Source organism: Halichoerus grypus, chromosome 3 (assembly GCF_964656455.1).
Source record: "Halichoerus grypus chromosome 3, mHalGry1.hap1.1, whole genome shotgun sequence".
NCBI classification, from domain to species: Eukaryota; Metazoa; Chordata; class Mammalia; order Carnivora; family Phocidae; genus Halichoerus; species Halichoerus grypus.
This window is the reverse complement of record NC_135714.1, coordinates 80,941,800-80,967,699: the sequence shown is the minus strand read 5'-3', so window position 1 is coordinate 80,967,699 and position 25,900 is coordinate 80,941,800. Positions and strand designations below refer to the sequence as shown.

Here is a 25,900-nt window from a genome sequence, read left to right as displayed (position 1 = left end):
AATATATTCTACCTCTAGCCCAGGAAATACTGCACTTTTCTGAAGGATCCAATTTTATGAAGGCATTTTATCTTCAATCATTTAATCACCATTCAGATTCTGTCTTCTGGGTTCTGTGGTTCTAATATGCACATCCTGAAAAGTGAAAAGATAATAGCTTTTCCTGTGATTTTGGGCCATAGGGGAGATGGAGTCATACAGAGTACTGGAGAAGTGTAACCAATGTGAAACCAGGTAGGCAACTGGGCAAGATATGGTGTCAACCCAGTAAGTTCTCCCTTCCTAACACTCCCTGACATTTCCCTCAAACCACGATAGAAAGAGCCAAACTCATCACATATTGACTAAAAATTTAAATGCATTCACACACTAGATATAAAAAATAAGCAGACTAATATTCAGGATCTTCTCACTTTGTATTTGACTAAAAGGGCCCATAGAAAAGAATTTTTCTCCAATCATTTCCATAGAGATTATGTCTAGTTTAATTGTCCCAAATTGAACTAAAAATTACAAATATTTACAACATACTAAAAGTATGTATGATTAAGAGCTTTTTTTCTACACCCACACACACCACACACTCACACCCATACATACACATAATTCTTTAAGTTGCCTAAAGCATCATCTATAATAAAGTTTCCTCCAGAATTTGTAGTTACTTCTGCATTGGATACAATTAATATTTCAAACACTTTTCAAGCTGCTTTACAATATCACATATTATTCTAACAACAAACATATGTCATAGATATTCCCATTTTGTGTATGAGAAAAATAGAAGCTTCAGCAAATTAATTACATTGGTCACTTGATTTAGCTACTTAATGGCATGGCTAGTATTAAAATACAGGCTGCCTTTTCTCAAATTCTGGGCTCTTTATAATACCTCATAATGAGTATTAATTCTAGCATTAACACTAGAGTATTCACTCTTTCAACAACTATTTATTAAGCACAACTAGAAGCAATGCTCTACTAGACTCCTGGGATAGAACACTAACCCAAACAGACAAGCCTCATACCACAGATACTGGTGTCATTCTGAGACTTAGCTAGCTCTCTATTACATTTGAACCTCAGTATTATTAGAGACAAATCTTCAATTTTTATTTTGTATTCTGAAGGTCCATTTGCATTAGCATTGATTTGTTTCCATTCCAAAGTGAAATGATAATTAACTTCAAAAAATAATTACTATCATTACAAGAAAATGGTAACATTTATTATAAATAATTTCCTATCGGGCGCCTGGGTGGCTCAGTCGTTGAGCGTCTGCCTTTGGCTCAGGTCATGATCCCAGGGTCCTGGGATCGAGCCCCACATCGGGCTCCCTGCTCCGAGGGAAGCCTGCTTCTCCCTCTCCCACTTCCCCCTGCTTGTGTTCCCTCTCTTGCTCTCTCTGTCAAATAAATAAATAAAATCTTAAAAAATAATAATAATTTCCTATCAATAAATACAGTGTTTATGGCATTCAATGCCTCCCCCAACCCAGTAATCACTTTCTTGTTCTTCTTTTCTTAGAAGATAAAGTCTTAATGTTCCTTCTTCCAGAGTACAGAGAATGAGGCTCCAGGTTGCTCCATAAGGGCAATTTATGCTTGAAGAAAAAGTTAGTTCTGATTTCTCTGACCTCTTTTCACCCAATTTGCTTTCATTGGTACAGGTATTGACCAGGAGCTAAAATCTTTTATTTCTCTGCTTATCACTTTACATATCTGTGAAACAGCAGTTTTTCTCCCACTGGATTAATGTTAGATGGAACCAGCAGATTTACTTGCAGAGGAAGGAAGATTTATCATCTTTATGGTACTAGCACATTCACTGAATATACAGTCATGCGTGAAATTGCAGTGGGGAAAATTGATGCTACTGTTCCCATGAATAAAGGCTGTATCATAAGCAGTGAGGTGCCTAAAGGCTTTGGAGCTATGTTTAACACTGCAAAGGTTCAAATGTACTTTTGTGTTGTTTTTCAATGACTCCAACTACATTCTGGGAGCAATACTGTCAGAGTGCTTCTTAACTAATAGAGGTTTATCTTCTGAATTTGAAGGTCACCCTTAGTCCCATCTGCACTATCTTTGGACTTAGAGGAATTGGCTCAGCCATTGTCATCCACGCAAGGGTGGACATCAATGAGGGGAAATTTCCCTGGGAAAGACCATTAGGGGTCACTGATTGTCTCAACCCTTAGAACCTCAAGAAGCCCATCCAGCAGGTGGTGGTGGAAATGACAGGCTTTGGTGTATACTTTGCCTCTGAGGCCACTGGAATCACTGGTACTATGGTATGTGGTCTTAGGGCGCAGTAAGAGGAAGCTGCCTGTCAATATAGGAGTATACATTAAATTAACTTTATGAAGACATGAAATTACTATAGTTTTTAACTAGTATTTTTGAGCACATATTATGTGCCTTGCATGGTGTCAAGATATTTACATACTCTATCCCATTTAGTCTTAACATCATTTTACAAGTTAAATACTAACATCCTCATTTTATTTTATTTTTTTTTAAGATTTTATTTATTTATTTGACAGAGAGAGAGACACAGCGAGAGAGGGAACACAAACAGGAGGGATGGGAGTGGGAGAAGCAGGCTTCCTGCAGAGCAGGGAGCCCAATGCGGGGCTCGATCCCAGGACCCTGGGATCATGACCTGAGCTGAAATCAAGAGTCGGACGCTCAACCAAGTGAGCCACCCAGGCATCCCTAATGTGTTCATGTTTACATGTTGAGTGTGAGGTATCTATAGGACATTCAAATAGGAGATGAATAAGTAAGTCTAAAGCTTAGGGACAAGTTTATCCATAGATACAGATTGTGACAGTCATCTCCAAAAAGGTAGTGGTTCAATCTATAAAAAGAAAGGTAAGACAACATAGGAAGAGGATTTATAGTAAGTACAGGGGTGGGCTGAAATGAGAACCCCTAAATACTACCTTGCCACCAACAACTTTTCTAACCTTAGTCTGCCAGTGACCCCCACCCTTTGATGAATTACCGCAAAATAGTCTCTATCCCCTGCTCCATAACTTAGCCCTCTACCCTAAAACTGATTATCTCCCATACCTAGGATCACATACAACTTCCACAATGCAAATGCCATCCTCATGCTGAAACAGCCACGGACAACTGCATTCATGATAATATCAAAAATATGACCTCTACCCCCTTGTTGTATAGCATTATATAATTATAGTTAGTATTGTAAAAATAACTTGAATATAGAAACTGATACCACAAGAAAAGTTGAATTGGTATTTAGAAGCTACATACAGCATATATTTAAGCAATGATTTTTTTTTTTTTTTTGGCTTGAGTGTAGAACTGAACTAAACCTTCTAATAATCATTAATATAGGAATTTTCCATCTCCTCGGCCTAAGGAGTTTCCCTTTCTGCCCCCATATTCTATTTCCCAGGTTATTAGGTGCAGAGCAGCCATACTCTGGAAGCCTGGTGTACAATTTTCCATCGAGGAGATAGAAGTGGCCCCACCAAAGGCAAAGGAAGTTCGCATAAAGATAAAAAAAAAAAAATTCATATTTCCAGACCAAAAATCAAAGCTGTTCACTGTAAGTTATACATACTTTTCACAATGCTCAACTCAGAAAGAAAATTACATACTCTGCTATTTCTTTTTCATTTCCATCAGTCTTTTAATCCAGCCAGACAAAAGATTAAGGAGATATAGCATAGGCTATATGCCCAAAGGATACTTATTTACAACTGTAACACTAATTACTAATTAAAAGAAGTTTCTACCCATAAACAATATTTTATGACTAATACAACTATAAAGCCCCCCTGTGAAATAAATTAAGGCTTCAATTATAATAGGAGACATCCCTTGCTTTTCTGTGCTCCAATTCTTTCATTTCTATAATTGGTCTTTCTTCTCCACACTCTTACCCACAAGCTTCAGTGAAGGACGAGACCTCTGATGCACACTACAGTTTTACAGCTGTCTTTTCTGAACCCATGTAAGTCTTAAATCATCATTTTGATTCTGAAATTAGCTAATGAAAACCACTGAATTGCTTTAAACAAATTATTATTGGTCCCTGTCTACAATTAAAGTTAAGAAATAAATGCATTAATATTAATGCAGTGTATCAAACTCGTAAAAAGTTTTAAAAGATTAACAATTCCTCTCTTCCCCTATGATGCTCTGCCCTGTTTCTTAAATTCCACATATCAGTGAGATCATATAATAATTGTCTCTCTGACTGACTTATTTCACTTAGTGTAATACCCTCTAGTTCCATCCACGTCATTGCAAATGGCAAGATTTCATTTTTTGATGGCTGCATAATATTCCATTGTGTATATATATATACCACATCTTCTTTATCCATACATCTGTCAATGGACATCCAGGCTCTTTCCATAGTTTGGTTATTGTGGACATTGCTGCTATAAACATTGGGGTGCACGTGCCCCTTCGGATCACTACATTTCTATCTTTGGGGTAAATACCCAGTAGTGCAATTGCTGGGTCATAGGGTAGCTCTATTTTCAACTTCTTGAGGAACCTCCATTCCATTTTCCAGAGTGGCTGCACCAGCCTGCATTCCCACCAATAGTGTAAGAGAGTTCCCCTTTTTCCACATCCTCGCCAACATCTGTCGTTTCCTGGCTTGTTCATTTTAGCCATTCTGACTGGTGCGAGGTAGTATCTCATTGTGGTTTTGATTTTTATTTCCCTGATTTTGATTTGGAGGGGAGGGGGAGTGGGAGGATGGGGTAACTGGGTGATGGACATTGGGAAGGATATGTGTTGTAATGAGCACTGGGTATTATATAAGATTGATGAATCACAGACCTGTACCCCTGAAACAAATAATACATTATGTTAATTAATTGAATTTAAATAAAAAAACATAAAAAGGATTAACAGTTCTGAAACACCTTTATTTAAGACAGAGAAAACCATGTTACTCTTTGCCTTCCATACAAATTGTGGCCATGGGGCTCTGTGGTTCAGAGATGAAAACGTTGGAGAATAAAACCTATCACTACCATTATCCTATCATTATGGGCCATGAAGCAGCTGGAATAGTTGAGAGTGTGGGAGAAGGAGTGAGCACATTGAAAACAGGTATGAATTAGCACCTGGAGCTAGGAAATTGCAGCAACTTGGAATCCACATCAGGAAGATGTGGTATGTATATATATACACACACAATGGAATATTATGCAGCCATCAAAAAGAATGAAATCTTGCCATTTGCAACGATGTGGATGGAACTGGAGGGTATTGTGCTGAGTGAAATAAGTCAATCAGAGAAAGACATGTATCATATGACCTCACTGATATGACGAATTCTTAATCTCAGGAAACAAACTGAGAGTTGCTGGAGTGGTGGGGGGTGGGAGGATGGGGTGGCTGGGTGATAGACATTGGGGAGGGTATGTGCTATGGTGAGTGCTGTGAATTGTGCAAGACTGTTGAATCACAGACCTGTACCTCTGAAACAAATACTACACTATATGTTAAAAAAAAGAAAGAAAGAAAAAGAAGAAGAAGAACTAGATAGCAGGAGGGGAAGAATGAAGGGGAGGAAATCGGAGGGGAAGACGAACCATGAGAGACTATGGACTCTGAAAAACAAACTGAGGGTTCTAGAGGGGAGGGGGTGGGGGGATGGGTTAGCCTGGTGATGGGTATTTAAAGAGGGCACATACTGCATGGGGCACTGGGTGTTATACGCAAACAATGAATCATGGAACACTACATCAAAAACTAATGATATAATGTATGGTGATTAACATAACATAATAAAAATAAATAAATAAATAATACCAAAAAAAAAGCATCTCTTAAATGTTAAGATCAAATGAAACAAAAGGTAAAAAGCTGCCCATTTCTTAGGAAAGGAGGGATAGTTATTTATAAGTTACACAAAAATACTAAATGTATCTTTGCATTCCTATTTTGATATTAATAAAAACAAGGAATAGAATGCACTAAAACTGAACCTGAAAGAAAGTACAAATGAGGCAAAAATTTATAAAAAAGGAAACTGAGGAAAACTGTTGAAAATTATTAAAATGAAGCATATAATAAACAGCTGAACATACTAGTGGAACCAAATAGGGAAGGAGTCCAGAACTAGATCAAATACATAGAGAAATTTGGGCGCCTGGGTGCCTCAGTCGTTAGGCGTCTGCCTTCGGCTCAGGTCATGATCCCAGGGTCCTGGGATCGAGCCCTGCCCTCCACCCCCCCAACCCCCCCAACCCCGGTCCGGGCTCTCTGCTCAGCGGGGAGCCTGCTTCTCCTTCCTCTCCCTCTCCCTCTGTGCTCTCTCTCTCAAATAAATAAATGGAGTCTTTAAAAAAAAGAAAAAAATACCATGAGAGAACATTGTATTACCTCAGGGAAAGGAAGGAAATTTTAATCAACACAAAAATCTGGAAGATATGAAATAATACACAGATTAAGTTAACACCATAAAAAGTTTTTAAAATTTTGTTTATAAAAAATACCCCCCAAATCAACAACAAATATGACAATGGGTAAACTCCCCTAATATATGAAGAATTCTTTGAAAGCAATTTGATAAAAACAGCCCAGTAGAAAAATGGTCAAAGGAAATACACATTTCCTTTGGAGAAAATATATACACGTGAAAAGATGCCTAACCTCAAACATACTGTATAAAAATTTATAAAATACAATGGGCACTGGGTATTATATAAGACTGATGAATCACAGGCCTGTACCTCTGAAACCAATAATACATTACATGTTAATTAATTGAATTTAAATAAAAAATGTTTTAAAATAAAATACAATGGGAAAACACTGTTTATCTAACAGAAAAGCAAAGATTTAAAAGTTTGATAACATATAGGGCTGACAGAGTACAGGCAAATAGCTACCTCAAACCTTATTATATGGAAAGTAAAGTTGTACAACTCTGAATTTGGCAATATATAACATCATTTAAATGCATACATTTTGGATCCAATACTCCCAATTCTAGAAAGTTATTCCATAGATCTATACTCATGTATTAGCTTTCTATTGCTGATATAAAAAAAAAAAATCACCACAAATGTAGCAGCTTAAAGCAGAACAACTTTATTATCTCACAGTTTCTGTGGGTCCAAAGTCTGGGTGTGGTTGACGGAGTTCTCTGCTTACGGTTTCACAAGGCTGAAATCAAGGTGTTGATCAGCTGGGTTCTCATCTGGAGATTCTGGAGAAAAATCCACTTCCAAGCTCATTCAAGTTGTTGCCAGTATCCAATTCCTTGAGGTTGTACAATGAGGTCCTCAACCTCAGCCGACCAGCTGTCAGTTAGGGCCGCCGTCAGCTGCTTGAAGCTTGCTCACATTCCTTCTCAGGTGGCCCTTTTGCCCACCTTCAGTCTCAAGGCAGCACTGGCATATCAAATCCTTCTCATGCTTGCAACCACTTTGTCTTCTTCTGCTGATTCTCCTCTTGTCTCCTTTCAAGGGCTTATGTGATTACTTTGTTCCACCTAAATAATCCAGAATAATCTCCCTACTTTCATGTCAAATGGTCAATAAACTTAATTACAACTGCAAATCCCCCTTTTCCCTGTAACATATTCACTGGCATGGTAACACATTCAGTTTCTAGGGATTAGAATGGGACATCTTGGCAGGGGGCACATTTTTAAAATTCTGCCTACCACAGCTCACGTGTGCACAAAAAATTCATTCCATTGTTATTTTTCATGACTGCGGGGCGGGGGCAACTATTAAACAAAACTATTAAACAAAAATCACTAAAATGAGAAATCTCCAAGATCTATTGTTAAGTAAAAAAGTAAGACCTACAAAGAAAGTAAACACTATCTTAGCCTTTATATTTTGAAATGGGTTATATCTCTGAAAGATACCACTGATAAGAATGTAAACTACAATTTTGCGTAAGTTTAAATGTTTTACCATATGTATGTGTACTTTTTAAAAACTAAAAGTAAATTTAAAAATCCCAAATCCTATAAGGGTTTTTAACTAAAAACATGAAACAGGGGCGCCTGGGTGGCTCAGTCGGTTAAGCGTCTGCCTTCGGCTCAGGTCATGATCCCAGGATCCTGGGATCAGTCCTGGGATCGAGCCCCACATCGGGGCTCTCTGCTCAGCGGGGAGTCTGCTTCTCCCTCTCCCTTTGCCTGCCACCCCTCCACCCCCGCTTATGCAGGTTCTCTCTCTCTCTGAGAGAGAATAAATAAAATCTTTAAAAAAAAAAACATGAAACAAATTTCTCTACAATAATAGACAATGGGTCAGTCAGTAAGTCCATCACAAGCAAGTTATTCTAATCTTTTTCTTATACTTTGCACATTACTAGAGAAACCTGCCTGCCTTTGGTCTCATCGCCAAGAAGAAAGGATTGATATAAAACACAGAGGAGAGCAAACAGACACTCTTTGCTGCCTGATAAAGAAGCTTATTCTATGAGCATGTGGTATCCATACTATTTTACATCTAATCCCTCACAGCAGAAGTTGTGTAGGAAATATAAAATGCGACTTGGCTCAATGGCTATATAACAAAATCATTTGGCTTCAAGAGGAATTTACAGGAAGGCAAGCTCCTTGAGATTCAGTTGCTGAGCCCAGGGCTAGACACAGATGCTGAAGACATCCTCACTTTTCATAAGTAGTTGATATTTTCCACAAAATCAAGCACCATTAAATGTGGAAATAATTCTCAGTTGTCATATTTTCTTGGGTGTCTTGTTGAAGTCCTGAAAGCCAGCTATCTCTTTACTTTGAAAAATAATAACCTAATAAACACTTTTGCTCTTTAGGAGATAAAGTTATCACACTCTTTCTACTGCATGTGGAGAATGTGCCTCTTGCCTTAATCCTGGGGACAATCTTTGTATACAAATCAAGTAAGGTTTTACTAATATTTTCTTTTTGAAACATTCAATTTCCTTAGAAGGAATCTAAGCTTTCTAATTCGAAATAAAAATTGGGGGGTTTTTTGTCTATGACAATCGGAATCTAGCCTGATGTCTGATGGTACCAGTAGGTTTACCTTCAAGGGAAAACCAGTGTATCACTTTGCAAATACAAGCACCTTCTCTGAATACACAGTGATAAAAGAAATCTCGGTTTCCAAGACTGATGCAGTTGCACTTCTGGAGAAAGTATGCCTAGTTAGCTGTGGTTTGTCCACTGGGTATGGTGCTGCAATCCATACTGCCAAGGTGAGGAGCATTTAATACCCAGTATGAATGGAAATCTTGGGTCGATGGAGATGAAAATCCTCATGCATCTGGGCATGTCTGATCATACCACCTCAGGAAGAATCACAAACCTGCCTCTAAACAACCCTGAGTTCTTTACTGTCTAGTCATCCCATGCTCCCCTTCAATATCTTTCCCATTCCCTTTTGGTCAGTAGTAAGTAGCAAATCAAGTCTGGATGCCAGTCACAACTGGAGATATCAGGAATTCCTGGAAGTTAAACATAACACAGTTGGCAAAATCACTGTGTTCTTCCACATGCCAGTTCATTTTCTTTTTTTTATTCAACAAACATTTATGGAGCCATTCACTGCTCCAGGGGCTGACAGCAGCTAACAAAACTCACCGAGCTGCTATTCTGTTGTATAATGTATCAGGTGATAATCAAGTGTTCATAAAAATAAAAGGATAGTAAAAAAGACCAGGTGATGGAGGAGATGTTGCTATATAAGACCAATTGGTCAGGTAATCCCACTCTGATTGAGTGGGTTACTGTTAAACTATTGTTTCTGAGACATCCTCCAGCTACCTTCTTTAAATATCTATTGAATTGCAGTACTTTGTTTTCCCCCAAAGTCCGTTAATCCCAATCCTATATAGAGAAATAGGACAGAAGGGGTTCAATCTGAATTAGTCTCATTTTGGAACCCCCCCCAAAAAATAAGACTTTGCCTTCATAAGGCATTGACCTTGTAAGTGATGCAAAGTTTTCCAAAGGAAAAGAGAAAGTAAGGGCTGCAGGAAGATGAGGATGGTTTTTAAAAACTCAAAAATAACTGGAATCAAATAAATACTATGGTAATAAGTCTTAAGATTCGATGAAATTTCATTAAACTGCTTCTACTAATGTTAATTCCCAGAAATTAAAACTGTATTTACAGGTAGTTTTTTGCTCCTCTAGCAAAAAGTATTCCACATCTAGAAATACCCTCAGAAACCAAAACTCTCTAGTTACAATGAGTTTTATCTGAAAATGTCCTTTGCTTATATCTCATAGAAAGTATATACAGACTTGGGTCTTTCCAACTGAGTAAAGGCACATGTTTCCCTTTGCTTTTGTTTTCTGCCTTCATGTGCTCAGGTGACCCCAGGCTCCACCTGTGCGGTGTTTGGCCTTGGAGGGGTCGGCCTGTCTGTGATCATAGGCTGTAAAGCAGCGGGAGAGGCCAGGATCATTGGGGTGGACATCAACAAAGACAAATTTGAGAAGGCCAAAGAAGTCGGTGCCACTGAGTGCATCAACCCACAGGACTTCAAGAAACCCATCCAAGAAGTTTTATTTGATATGACAGGTACTGGTGTGGAATTTTGCTTTGAGGCCATCGGAAATCCAGAAACTGTGGTATGTGATTTTTCCAGAGGGAAAATAACCAATGCTTCTGTCAGTCATAAGCTTAGATTTTAATTGGATGAAAATTCTAAAATTCCCTCCACTTTTCCTCTAAATGATTTAATCTTCCTTGTGCCCCATGACATCCCAGCTAGTATCCTCTGTCCACTCCTACAAATCTATTCACCATTCCAAACACTGAACTCCCATACTGAGATTTCTTCTCCCACTGTTCCATCATGCCATTCCTTCAAATAAGAAGACAACCTCCAACAGACAGTACAGAAAAGCTTTGTAAAGAATTCTCACTGACTTATTTCATAAGCAACAACCTGGTAACTATAAATTCCAAGCCAAAAGATTTAAGCAAGATAAGGATAGTATTTGATCAATAACCTATAAAGGAATGAGCTTTGCACTTTGAGCAATCTTTCACAGTAGACCTAAGTAAGCTTCCAAAGAAAATATTAACCAATTTGATTAGATGGATTAACTTCAAAAATGAAGCAAGCAGTAGTTGTTTTTCCAGCTGAACATGGTTTATATAAGAATATAAATGGAGAGGGAGTTATTTCACAATCTGAGACTTGCTTTCTTTGGGGATTTGTAGAAATAATGTACTATTGGATTGCATGGCTCTATCTCTAGTTAGCTGTATGAAAACCCAGTAACTGTCTCTTTTAACCTGAGTGCTTTCCTCAGCTTACAAAATGTTTTCATTCTCCCTACAACATGAACTCCCTCGTGTGTAAAATGGTATAACCAAACCTTTCTCACAATCTTTCCCACAGACAGTCTTGTCTGAGAAGTAGCCTTTGAAAATAACTAATGGGAACATGTCTGTTTATAAAACTTCTGTTAATACAAGATGTTATACAACTACAAAGCTGTACTCCTCGATGTCTAAAAGAAAAAGTCAATCCTAACAAACCACATCCATGTCAGTAATGGCTCTCATAAAAATTAATACTATTGTTGTTGTTGTTATTACCACCATGGGTGTGTTTAGTATTTTCATTTTTTTAATTTCCATTTATCGAGTCCTAAAGTGCCAGGTATTATACTAGGCAGCATGCAATGTCTTATTTATGTTTCAGCTAATCCTTGTAAGATAAATGTTATTTTCAAATGAGGTCAGGGAGCATCAGAAAAGATCACAGACCATTTAGCAGCTAATCTGAGATTAGGTCCAACGCTTAAGGACATCTTTTAACCCTTGCATTGTCTTGCATTGCTTTCCAACAGCAAGCTGCCCTGGCCTCCTGCAATGAGAGCCATGGGTCTGTGTGATTGTTGGGCTCTTGGCAGGTGTCCAACTCAACATCAGTGGCTTGTTGTTCCTCTCAGGACGTTCTTTGAAGGGAACTGTTTTTGGAGGTATGGATGAAGCAGGGAAAAGTGGAAATGCATGAGGTTTTAGAGGTGGTAAATAGAGAAATGTGTCATAAATGCTTAAGAAGGAACATCAAACAAGAACTTTAGATTACAGTTTTTGTTTCAACACATAAATATCCAAGATAAGGAGATGGATATTAGATGTATACAGTTACTTATTTTTAAATTTTATTTTATTTAAATTTACAGTTACTTCTTGGTAAGCTTTTTATTGATTCGTAAAGAAACAGGTGTCCAAAGTTTAATGCAAATTATAAGTTGAAAAGAAAAGGCAATACTGTTATCAATAACTATACTTCAATTGAGTTATATATCTGCCAAGTGGATTCTTTGAAGAATATACTGAATCACTGTTCAACTAATGTTAAGTCTTGTCTGAGACAACTGAGTTTTCATTGTATCAACTCAAAGATATGAAACATAATGGATTCGTGAGTGAAAAGAAATACTACTGATAAAAAGCAAATGAGAATTATTTCCAGAAAAAATTTTTTTCATAGAATCCTTTGATTTTCCATTTTTTATTTTTTATTTATTTTTTTTTTTTTAAAGATTTTATTTATTTATCTGACAGAGAGAGACACAGTGAGAGAGAGAACACAAGCAGGGGGAGTGGGAGAGGGAGAAGCAGGCTTTCCACTGAGCAGGGAGCCCGATGCGGGGCTCGATCCCAGGACCCTGGGATCATGACCTGAGCCGAAGGCAGACGCTTAACGACTGAGCCACCCAGGCGCCCCTGATTTTCCATTTTTTAAACCTGTCTTAGAACTTTCATTTTAATAGGCTTTAGAAGAGTGGTTTATTGAGAAAGTTAAGAAACTAGAAAACTAAATAAATCTGCTTAGGATTCTGGGCTCATAAGTAAGTAATCTACTATTTAAGAAGAAATGTATTTATCCAGAGATTTTGAACAACCTGAATTTTGGGGCAAAAGAGATAAGGATTAGGAACTATATGAATTATTTGACTAGTGAGCTATCTGTGGTCTCCAAATTAGCTATAGCAGAGCAGTGTATTGTTACAGACACTAGGAGTCTTACCCAATTCATTTATGAAGAGTAGATAAATGGCAGGGCCAGCAAAAACAAATACATAAATAATCCAGTTTATAATTTTCAGTTCTTCCATTTGGGATAATTGGATACAACCACCGCTTTTCCCCTCTATTATACATGATAATTATTGATTCCAAACACACATACTCAGCTAACTCTTGCAAAATAAGATCACAAATATTTTAAATAATTCTCATAAACTATTTCACTGGCCACTTAAGCATTCATATAACAATTATTATATGAATCCTACCTTCCACAGACAGTATAATCCTCTGGGTCAATAGTTTTCAAATAATGACAATATTTAAGAAAGGCAGGATACAAGATGGCAGTATAGGGAGATCCTAAACTCATCTCCTCCCACAGACACACCAAATCTACAGCCACACACGCATCACTTCCCTCTGAAAAAGATCTAAAAACTGAAAACTAGATGAAATGCTCTATACAACAAAGGATAAAAGGATCATATTGCAATGGGGAGAAGAGGCAGAGACATGGTCTTGCAAAACCCCACCCCTGGTGCAGTGATACACAATAAGGATGGATCTCAGCAGACAGGCGCATGTCCCTGAAGAACAAAGGGTTGGTGCCCCACAGTAGGCACCCTGGCCCCTGGGATTTGCACAAGGATGAGATAAGCCCCCAGAATGTCTGGCTTGGAAAACCAACCAGGGCTGACATTAGGTGGGGGGGCACTAAGTGCTATAGGGAACTGAGATTCCCTCCTTAGAAGGCTCATGTATGATCTTGCTCACCCCAAGACCCAGTGAAAAATCAACAGTTTGAAAAGTGCCTAAACTATATATGAGGGAGATTCATTTGCTAATCTGGGCTCATCAGCAGGAAGGGCAGGGGCCAGTTGAGAAGCTTCCCAGTGATGGAGGCACTGGCCGATGCCATTGTTGTACTCTCCACAAAACTCCTAGCATAGGTGAGCAAGCTTGGATATGACACACTCTCATGGCACTTACTGAGGCCAGAGGGCACAAGTGATTGTAGTGCTTCCCTGTTCCTGCGCTGGGGCAGGAAATCATGAATGGAGTTCTCCTGGTACCCAGCTAAAGTCTGTGAGCATGGGCGGTTACGACACTCCCCTGCCCCTGACTGAGGCTGGCAAGCACAAGCAGTCCAGCATTTTCCTGCTTCCAGCCTAAAGGCTGCATGCAGAAAGACAAGGCACTCTCCTGCTGGCACTGCTGAGGCCCACAGATACATGGAGTCAAGACATTTTCCCACTGCTTTTCTGAAACCAGTGAGCATGCCCCGCCCCTTACACTCCACCTGGCTATAACCAGTAAGCACAAACAATCAAAAACAAGGGATTCTCCTTGATCACCTAGTCTTTGTGGACAAGAAGGATAGCATTCCAGAGCTCTACAAAAATGTAACAATCAGAAATACAGTTCTTGGCAAACTACCACCCCTAGGGCACTGCACAGACAATAGACTGAAACACAACCCCAGTCCTCCTGTGAAAAAAGCCTATTTATTTAACCTGGTACTCTAGCCTGAGGGATAGGCTTCAGGTTTCTCTTACATCTAGAGGCTAAGGAGGCACTCTCAGGAAATATAAGCAGGAAGATATCATCCTTCTGTACCTCCCTGGCATTGATACAGCTCAAAAAGATTTCCCAGAAAGGAGCTTATACACTCATCTAAAGCCCTGATTCTTGCAAATGTCACCTACAGTACACCTCTGGACCTCTTGGGCTGGAGGCCACAGAGATTATAATTGCAGCTCCACTCATCTATAGATATTTGCATACTTTAAAAGGTGTTGCCTGAGAGTCTGGCTTCCAATCAGCCTGAAATTAGTGCTAATGAAATTCCTCCTGTTGGGTCACTGACCGGCTTGGTACACCCTCAACAACGGGGGCACATCAAGAATAAATGAACTGTGTATATTTTGCATTTAATTCCGTTTGAAATTGTTCTATAAATAACTTGGACTATCAAAAAAAAAAAAAAAAGAATAAGTCAAGTAGTTTAGACAACCACAATGGTTTGAGAAATAAAAAAGAGCTAGGGAAAGGTTGAACAAGAAGGATCATCACCTAAACAAGGCCATTCCTTCAACAATGAGAGAGGCAGCTGTTTCACCTAATATACAGGAACACAGAGAGTCAAGAAAAAGGAGAACACAGAAATATGTTCCAAACAAAAGAGCAAGACCAAACCTCAGAAAAAGACCCTAATAAGGATAGGTAATCTACCTAATGAAGAATCAAAGAAATGGTCAAGAAGATGATCACCAAACTCAAAAGAAGAATGGGTAAATGCAATGAGAACTTCAACAAAAAAATAAGAAACCTAAATACCAAACAGAAGTCACATAAGTACCAAACAGAGCTTAAGAATACAATAACTGAATTGAAAAACAAACTACAGGGGTTCAACAGCAGACAGGATGAGTTAGAAGAATGGATCAGTGAGCTGAAAGATAAAGCAATGTAAGTCATCCAGACAGAGCAGCAAAAAGAAAAGGGAAATTTTGCAAAATATAGGTAACTTAAGGGACCTCTAGGATAACATTTACATTATAAGGGCCCAGAATATGGAGAAAGAAAGGGCAGAAAATTTATTTGAAGAAATAATGGTTGAAAATTTCTCCAACCTAGGGAAAGAGACAGATATCCAGATCCCAGAAGCCCAGAGAATTCTAAATAAGATTAACTCAGAGAAATCCACACTAAGACACATTATAATTAAAATGTCAAAAGTTAAAGAGAGAAACTTAAAAGCAGCAAGAGAAAAACAAATTGTTATATATGAGAAAAACCCCGTAAGTCTATTAGCAGATTTCTCAGCAAAAACTTGCAAACCAGAAGGGTGTAGCATGACTTATTCAAAGTACTGAAAGGAAAAAGCTTCCAGCCAAGAATACTCTACATGGCAAGGATATCATTTAGATGTGAAGAATGGAGAAAGAGTTTTCCAGACAAGCAAAAGCTAAAGGAGCTCATCACTATTAAACCAGCCATGCTGTTGCATTTCTATACATTAACAATAAGACAGAAGAAAGAGAAATTAAGGAATCGATCCCATTTACAATACACCGAAAACCATAAGATACCTAGGAATAAACCTAACCAAAGAGGTAAAGGATCTGTACTCCAAAAACTACAGAACACTTATGAAAGAAATTGAGGAAGACACAAAGAAATGGAAAAACATTCCATGCTCATGGATTGGAAGAATAAACATTAAAATGTCTATGCTACCTACAGCAATCTATACATTCAATGCAATCCTATCAAAATACCATCAACATTTTTCAGAGCTGGAACAAACCAGCCTAAAATTTGTATGGAACCAGAAAAGACCCCAAATACCAGAGGAATGTTGAAAAAGAAAACCAAAGCTGGTGGCATCACATTTCGGACTTTAGGCCCTATTACAAAAAGCTGTCATCAACAAGACAGTATGGTACTGGCACAAAAACAGACACATAGATCAATGGAACAGAATAGAGACCCCAGAAATGGACCTTCAACTCTATGGTCAACTAATCTTCGACAAAGCAGGAAAGAATATCCAATGAAAAAAGGATAGTCTCTTCAATAAATGGTGCTGAGGAAATTGGAGCCACATGTAGAAGACCATTTTCTTATACAGTACACAAAGATAAACTCAAAATGGATAAAAGACCTTATTGTGAGACAGGAATTCATCAAAATCCTAGAGGAAAACACAGGCAGCAACCTCTTTGACCTCAGCCACAGCAATTTCTTCCTAGACACATCTCCAAAGGCAAGGGAAACAAAAGCAAAAATTAACTATTGGGACTTCATCAAGATAAAAAGCTTCTGAACAGCCAAGGAAACAGTCAACAAAACTAAAAGGTAACCTACAGAATGGGAGAAGATATTTGCAAATGACATATCAGATAAAGGGCTAGTATCCAAGATTTATAATGAACTTATCAAACTCAACACCCAAAAAACAAATAATCCAGTCAAGAAAAGGGCAGAAGACATGAACAGACACTTCTCCAAAGAAGACATACAAATGGCCAACAGACACCTGAAAAAGTGCTCAACATCACTAGGCATCAGGGAAATATAAAACCACAATGAGAAACCACCTCATACCAGTCAAAATGGCTAAAATTAACAAGACAGGAAACAACAGATGTTGGCAAGGAAGCAGAGAAAGGGGAACCCTCCTATACTGTTGGTGGGAATGCAAGCTGGTACAGCCACTCAAGAAAACAGTGTGGAGATTCCTCAAGAAGTTAAAAATAGAGCTCCCCTATGACCCAGCAATTGCACTACTAGGTATTTACCCCAGCGATACTAATGTAGTAATCCAAAGGGGCACATGCACCCCAATGTTCATAGCAGCAATGTCCACAATAGCCAAACTATGGAAAGAGCCTAGATGTCTATTGACAGATGAATGGATAAAGAAGAATGGATAAAGAATATAATGGAATATTACTCAGCCATCAGAAAGGATGAATACTTACCATTTACATCGACGTGGATAGAACTGGAGGGTATTATGATGAGGGAAATAAGTCAATCAGAGAAAGACAATTATCATATGGTTTCACTCATATGTGGAATGTAAGAAACAGGGAGGGAAAACTGAATGGGAAGTCATCAGAGAAGGAAAAAAACCATGAGAGACTCTTAACTGTAGGAAACAAACTGGGAGGGTTGCTGGAGGGGAGGTGGGGAAGGGATGGGTAATTGGGTGATGGGCATTAAGGAGGGCAGTTAATGTGATGAGCACCAGGTGTTATACACAACTGATAAATTATTGAACACTATACCTGAAACTAATGATGTACTTTAAGTTGGCTAATTGAATTTAAATAAAAATAAATAAATAAAATAAACCAGCCATGCAAGTAATATTAAAGGGACATCTTTAAGTTGAAATGAAATGGCACTAATTAATAAAAATAAATAAATAAAATAAACCAGCCATGCAAGAAATATTAAAGGGACTTCTTTAAGCTGAAATGAAATGGCACTAATTGATAACAAGAAAACATACATAAGTAAAAACCTCACTGGAAAAAATAAATATATAGTACAGGTAGTAGATTAATCACTTATAAAGTTACTAAGGAAGTTAAAAGAGAAAAGGAGTAAAATTAACTAAAACTACAATAATTAGTTAAGGGATGAATAAAATAAAAAGATGTAAAAAGTGACATCAAAAACATAAAATGTGAGGGGGATAGTAATAATGTAGTTTGGAATGTGCTCAAATGTAAGTTGATATCAACTTAGACTATTATATACATAGGATGATATATGTGAACCTCAGTAAACAAAAAGCAAAAACTTATAATACACAAAAGAAAATGAGAAAGGAATCTAAACATAACACTGTAAAAAGTCATCAACCACAGGGAGAGAGAAAGAGAAGAACAGAGGGCAAATACAAAAACAGTCAGAAAACAATTTTTAAAATGGCATGAAGTACATCCCTACTTTAAATATAAATGGATTAGGGGCACCTGGGTAGCTCAGTCATTGAGCGTCTGCCTTCGGCTCAGGTCATGATCCCAGGGCCCTGGGATCGAGCCCCACATTAGGCTCCCTGCTCAGCAGGAAGCCTCCTTCTCCCTCTCCCACTCTTCCTGCTTGTGTTCCCTCTCTCACTGTCTCTCTCTTTCTGTCAAATAAATAAATAAAATCTTTAAAAAATAAATAAATAAAATAAAATAAATAAATATAAATGGATTAAATTCTCCAATCAAAAGACATGGAGTGATTGAAGGGATATAAAAGAAAAAGAAAAACATAAATCTATATGTACCACCTAGAAGAGACTCACTTCAAAGGTAAGAACATACAAAAGAAAGTAAAGGGATAGAAAAGATATTCCACGCATAAGAAGAAAGCTGGTGTAGCTATATTTATAGCAGATAAAACAGAGTTTAAAACAAAGACTGTATCAAATGACAAAGAAGGACACTACATAATGATAAAGTGGTAAATCGACGAAGGAGATATTAACATTTATAAATATATATGCACCTAACATAGGAGCAAGAAAATATGTAAAGCAAATATTGACAAACTTAAAGGGAGAACTGACAGCAATACAATAATAAGTAGGGGATGTTAATACCCCACTTACATCAATTGATTATCCAGACAGAAAATCAATAAAGAAACATTGGCCTTAAGTAACACATTAAGCCCGATGGAGTTGATAGAGAACATTCCATCCAAATCAACAAAATACACATTCTTCTCAAGTACAAGTGGAACATGCTCCAGGATAGATGGTACATTAGGCCACAAGACAACTCAAGAAGACTGAAATCATATCAAGCATTTTTCCAACCACAATGGTATGAAACTGGAAATCAATTACAAAAAGAAAACTGGAAAAACTACAAAAATGTAAAGATGAAACAGTATGTTACTGAACAATTATTGGGTCATATTAGAAATCAAAGGAGAAATCAAAAATACCTAGAGATAAATGAAAACAGAAATACAATATACTAAAATCTAAAAAATATGCAGCAAAAATTCTAAGAGGAGAGTTCATAGCAATACAGACCAACTTCAAGAAACAAAAAAACTCAAACAATTAACTTTATATCGAAGGGAACTAAAAAAGAAGAACAGAGCCCAAAATTAGTAAAAGGAGTTAAATAATAAAGATAAGAAAGGAAAGAAATGAAATAGAGACAAAAAATATAGGAAAAATCGGTTGGGCATCCAACTCTTGATTTCAGCTCAGGTCATGATCTCAGGGTCGTGGGATCGAGTGCAGCATCAGGCTCCATGCTCAGTGGGGAGTCTGCTTGAGATTCTCCCTCTCCCTCTCCTTCTGCCCCTGCCCCTGCTCCTGCTCTCTCTCTAAAATAAATAAATAAACTTTTTTTAAAAAAGAAAAAAAAATCAATGAAACTAAGAGCTGGTTCTTTGAAAAGATAAACAAAACTGATAAACCTTTACTAAACTCACCAAGAAAAAAGAGGTAGGGCCCAAATAACTAAAATCAGAAATGAAAAAGGAGAAGTGATACCACTGAAATACAAAGAATCACAAGAGACTCCTATGAACAATTATACACAAATTGGACAACCTAAAAGAAATGGATAAATTCCTAGAAATTTACAATCTTCCAAAACTGAATCATGAAAAAATAGAAAATCTGAATAGAATGACTACTAGAAAGGAGACTGAATCAGTAATTAACCTCCCAACAAACAAAAGTCCAGGACCAGATAACTTCACTGGTGAATTCTAACATTTAAAGAAGAATTAATACTTAAGCTTCTCAAACTCTTTCAAAAAAAATGAAAACAATAGAAAGCTTCCAAACTCATTTTACAAGGCCAGCATTACTCTCATACCAAAACCAGGCCAGGACACCACAAAAAAATTACAAGTCCATATCTCCAATGACCACAGCTGTGAAAATCCTCTACAAAATATTAGCAAACTGAAACAATGATACAATAAAAGGACCACACAACATGATCAAGTGGGATTTATTCCAGGAATGCAAGGATAGTTCAATATCTGCAAATCAACTGATATGATACACCCTATTAACAAAATGAAGGATAAAAATTACATAATCATTTCAATAGATGCAGAGAAAGCATTCTACAAAATTCAATATCCATGCATGATGAAAAACTCTCAACAAAGTAAATATAAAGGGAATGTATCTCAACATAATAAAGACTAATATGACAAAGCCAGAGCTACTATCATATTCAAAAATGGAAAGTTATAAGTTATTCTTCTAAAATCAGGAACAAGACCAGGATGCCCACTATCCCCACTTTTATTTAATATAGTATTGGAAGACTTAGCCACAATTTGGCAATCCAAATTGGAAAGGAAGAAGCTAAACTGTCACTATCTGCAGATGACATGATGCTAAATACAGGAAATTCTAAGGATTCCACCAAAAAACTGTTAGAACTAATAATTAATTCAGTAAAGTTACAGGATACAAAATTAACATACAAAAATCTGTGTTTCCATACACTAATAATGAACTATCAAAAAGAGAAATCAAGAAACAATCACATTTACAATTACATCAAAAAGAATAAAATACCTAGCAGTAAATTTAACCAAAGAGGTAAAAGATTTGTACACTGAAAACTATAAAACACTGATGAAATAAATTGAAGAAGACACAAATTAATGGTAAGATAATCCATGTTGATGGATGAAAAAAGTAGTATTATTAAAATGTCCATAGTACCCAAAGCAATCTATAGATTCAATGCAATCATTATCAAAATTCCAATGGTATTTTTCACAGAACCAGAACAAATAATCCTAAAATTTGCATGAAACCATAAAAGATCCCAAATAGCTAAAACAATCTTTTTTTTTTTTAAGATTTTATTTATTTGACAGAGAGAGACACAGCGAGAGAGAGAACACAAGCAGGGGGAGTGGGAGAGGGAGAAGCAGGCTTCCCGCTGAGCAGGGAGCCCGATGCGGGGCTCGATCCCAGTACCCTAGGATCATGACCTGAGCCAAAAGCAGACGCTTAATGACTGAGCCACGCAGGCACCCCAGCTAAAACAATCTTAAGAAAGAACAAAGTCAGAAATATCACACTCCTTAATTTCAAGCTATATTAAAAAGCTATAGTAATCGAAAAAGTATGGTATAGGCATAAAAACAGACACATAGATCAATGGAACAAAACAGAGTGTCCAAAAAATAAACCCATGCTCATATGGTCAATTAATTTAGGACAAAGGAGACAAGAATATGCAATAGAGAAAGAACAGTGTCTTCAATAAATGGTGTTGGAAACACTGGACAGCTACATGTAAAAAATAAAACTGGACCATTATCTTATATCATATATAAAAAAAATTCAAAATGGATTAAAGACTTGAATATAAGACCCAAAACCACAAAACTCCTAGAAGAAAACATAGGCGGTAAACTCCTTGACACTTGACATCATAGTGTTTTGTTTTATTTTATTTTATTTTTTGGATCTGACTCCAAAGACAATAGAAACAAACGCAAAAATAAACACATGGGACTACATCAAACTAAATAGTATCTGCACAGCAAAGGAAACCATCAACAAAATGAAAAGGCAACCTACTGAATAGGAGAAAATATTTGCAAATCATATATCTGATAAAGGGTTAATATCAAAATATATAAAGAACTTATACACCTCAACAACAAAAAAATCAAACAATTCCATTCAAAAAAATGGGCAGAGGATCTACATACACATTTTTTCCAAAGGAGACAAACAGCTGGCCAACAGGCACATGAAAAGATGCTCAACATCACTCATCATCAGAGAAATGCAAATCAAAACCACAATGAGATACTAGCTCATACCAGTCAGAATGGCTAGTGTCAAAAAGACAAAAGTAACAAGTGTTCACAAGGATGTGGAAGAAAGGGAACCCTGTGGCACTGCTGGTGGGAATGTAAATTGGTACAGCCACTGTGGAGAACGGTATGGAGGTTCCTCAGAAATTAAAATAGACCTACCATATGATGCAGCAATTCCAGCAATGAAAACACTAATACAAAAAGATATAGACACACTTAGATTCATTGCAGCATTATTTACAATAGCTGAGATGTGGAAACAACGTAAGGTTCTGTCGGTGGATGAATGCATAAAGATGTGGTATATACATACAATAAAACGCTGTTCAGCCAAAAAAAAAAAAAAAAAAGAATGAAATTTTGATATTTTCATTATCATTTATAGACCTTGTGGCTATTTTGCTAAGTGAAATAAGTCAGAGAGAAAAAAACAAATACCATATGACAAATGAAACAAACAAAACAAAACCCAGACTCACAGATACAGAGAACAGATCTGTGGTTGTTGGAGGGAAGGGAGGTTGGGGGTGCAAAATGGGTAAAGGGGATTAGGAAGTACAAACTCCCAGTTATAAAATGAATAAGTCACGGTGATATATTGCATAGCATGGGGAATACAGTCAATAATAGTGTATTAACTTTGTAAGGTGGCACATAGTAACTAGACTTGTGATAACCATTTCACAACGTATACAAATGTCAAATCACTGTTGTACAACTGCAACCAATATCATATGTCAATTTTACCTCAAAAAATTTAGAAAGTGGGAGTGACAGTGTTGGCCAAGAGGCTAAACTTCCTACAATGTACACAATGAAGAACTTTCCCCATCCAAAATGCCATGCCATTATTGAGAAACACTGCCTCACCTAGTGTATAGTCCTGGACCCTTTCTTAAAAAACAACTGGAAGTATTTCTCATATATATATGAAAATGCTTTATAGATCACCAAGCAAAAGATAATAACTAAGAATAGATCTTCAAAGTTGTCTTCACAAGAAAAAAAGAATTTGTAACTGTGTATGGTGATGGATGTTTACTAGCTTAGTAGTGATCATTTCACAGTATATACAGGCATCAAATCATTATGTTATACACCCAAAACTAATATGTTATATGTTAATTATATCTCAACTTTTTAAAAAGATAAAAAACAAATAGAAAAATACACTAGCCATTCGTGTCATGACATAGAGCAGTAGTTAGAACTGATTACATATAACGGAAGCCAACTTAACAGAAAAAAAAGTTTTAGGTAGTTTTGAGAGTAAGCAGGAAGGTTAGAGAACCCGGCCCAGGATGGAACCAAGAAAAGTAAGCAACTGCCAAGACCCTGTCACAGGATAAGCTGCTTATAACACCCCTGCTTCCCTGCACAATTACACTACACTCACCCTTTCCAGGAACGAGCAGGCCATCAAATTCTGGGTCATGACCCACCAGGCATGTTACTCAGCACAATGCTAAATATAAGGATAGTATAAATGCTAAATATAAGGATAGTATTTCTTGAAAATCATGAGAATAGAGAAAAGAGAACACCAAGCTTACGTTACCTTAGCTGACCCCCTTTCCCTGTGTAATTCTTACTTCCATAAAGTACACCTCATTTTTACCTTGCTTTGTACAAATTCTTTTTCTAAAAGCTGTGACTAGAATCACTGCCATGATGAAAGTTTTTCTCTTAAGATATCTGGCTTTTTCAGGAAGCTGCAGATCAAAACACACACAACTTCTGAATTGCTTCCTTTCATAGTTCCCTAGACTTTGGTCTTTGTTATACATTAGATATGGATTTACAGCTCCCCAAACAGTACAACCTGACACCAAGAACATCTAAGATGAGATCCATGTTCTACTTGCTTTGAGTAAATTCTCCTCTGTAGTATCAGAGGTCTCCTTAAAGAGAAAAGCCTTCTATACAAGGTATATGGTTGGGACAGTCACTCTCAGGATAACTGAGACAATTAATGGGAAATTCTTTGATTTCCTCAAAGCCAGCACCTCCAGCAGTTACCTTATATGGCCTTTCTTGTACAGTGAGTCTCATATATAAAATCTGTTGTTTATCTGTGTATTTCCAAGCTGGAAAAGCAGAGAGAGCACCTCTAAACTGGTTTCTGATTATATGGCAAAGAAGTTTAATCTAGATCCACTAATTATCCATACTCTGAATCTGGATAAAATCAATGAAGCAATTGAATTAATGAAAACCGGAAAATGGCAAGTTGCTCACATAATTTTTATGTCTGAGTGTTTGGGAACAAGAAAAAGGAGTGTGGGGGCTGGGGGAGGCAGTAAACAGGAAGTAATGGCTGGAATTTAAGGTTTCAGGAATTTGTAAAACATTTCTTTCCCCTCTATATCTTATTTTATTCCCAGTTTATAAAAGATGTAAGCCTGAAAATACTTAAGTGTTCACCTACCCTTGCCAATAGCGTTTAATTTACAATCTGGCGGGTTTCTTCTTTTTACATGGCACATTAACTGATGAGGTTTAGCTCATAAAATTTTAGGAAGTTCAAGTTCATAGTTTATAAAGAGGCCACTGTTGTTTTTGTTTCATATCAAAGGGGAAATTATCTTAAGAACTCCAAATTCTGATGTCTATCTTTGGCCCACAAACCAGATACCAGTGTAAATAAATCACCAGTCATAAATTGGACACTGGCATTCCCCACAAGGGAGTAAGTCTGCTTACATATTCTTTACCCTTGGCGCTTCATGCCATTTTGAAAAATCTCACAACTGATTTAATCTGCCTATTTTTACCTGACCTGAGGAAGGGGAATCTAACTTACTTGTCTACAAAGTAAAAAAACTGAAATCCAAAACAAATGTTGTTTTAGAAACATTGCAACTTTTCTCTTTTTTTTTTTTCAGTATCCGCTGTATCCTGCTACCTTAAGTACAATGTGATATATGCAAGATCTGCAGCTTATTTCACCAACTAAATTGTGTTCTGTATCATTTTCGTGGTCTAGAAGAATTATCTACATAATGCTGTTTCTATTTTCTTGCCTCCGAGACACTCAGCAGTATGCTCATATCTGGATTCTACCTACCCTCACTACCCTCACCAACATTGTTCTTATGTGACCCAATGTCACCCAGTAACATCCTCCCTTTTAGAGTTAAGTTTGATCTGAATCACCCAATTTCAGACCCTTTAAACAAGTCACCCCAAGATACTCCCATTTTCATCTCTACCTCTGGGCCCGTGTTTCCTTACATATTTTCTCTCCCACCCCACGAAGCTCTGCCCATTTCACACCAAAGAAACAAAACTCACCATTCATGAGTTTATTAAACATTCAGGCTGAAGCAAGCTGATGCAAGAGGGGGGGTCTTCATTACATCAACTTAAATAAATCCCCATTGAACATTAAGTATTTCATTCTTAATATAACTCCCCTGAGAGGAACTTCTAGTGGTATTTCTTCTTATATAAGCCAGCCTCAAGCCATTGCTTATGTCAATAGTACTTACCTCTTCTCTCCTGGATTATCAAAGCAATTTCAAGTTCTTCTTCAATTGGCCAGGACAGTTT

General features: G+C 37.2%; 2 protein-coding genes across 2 annotated transcripts in view; one reads left to right on the top strand and one right to left on the bottom strand.

The window, feature by feature from the left end:
• C3H4orf17 (chromosome 3 C4orf17 homolog) overlaps positions 1-25,900 on the bottom strand; it is a 334,730-nt gene that overhangs the window by 247,909 nt on the left and 60,921 nt on the right. The window lies entirely within an intron of this gene.
• ADH6 (alcohol dehydrogenase 6 (class V)) lies at positions 1,842-25,258 on the top strand. Its single transcript, XM_036102678.2, is given in 12 exon segments — positions 1,842-1,952; positions 2,201-2,293; positions 3,430-3,529; positions 4,965-5,108; positions 8,802-8,825; positions 8,828-8,888; positions 8,990-9,206; positions 10,327-10,587; positions 11,821-11,854; positions 11,857-11,952; positions 24,435-24,573; positions 25,234-25,258. Coding segments are annotated over 12 exon segments (1,305 nt in total).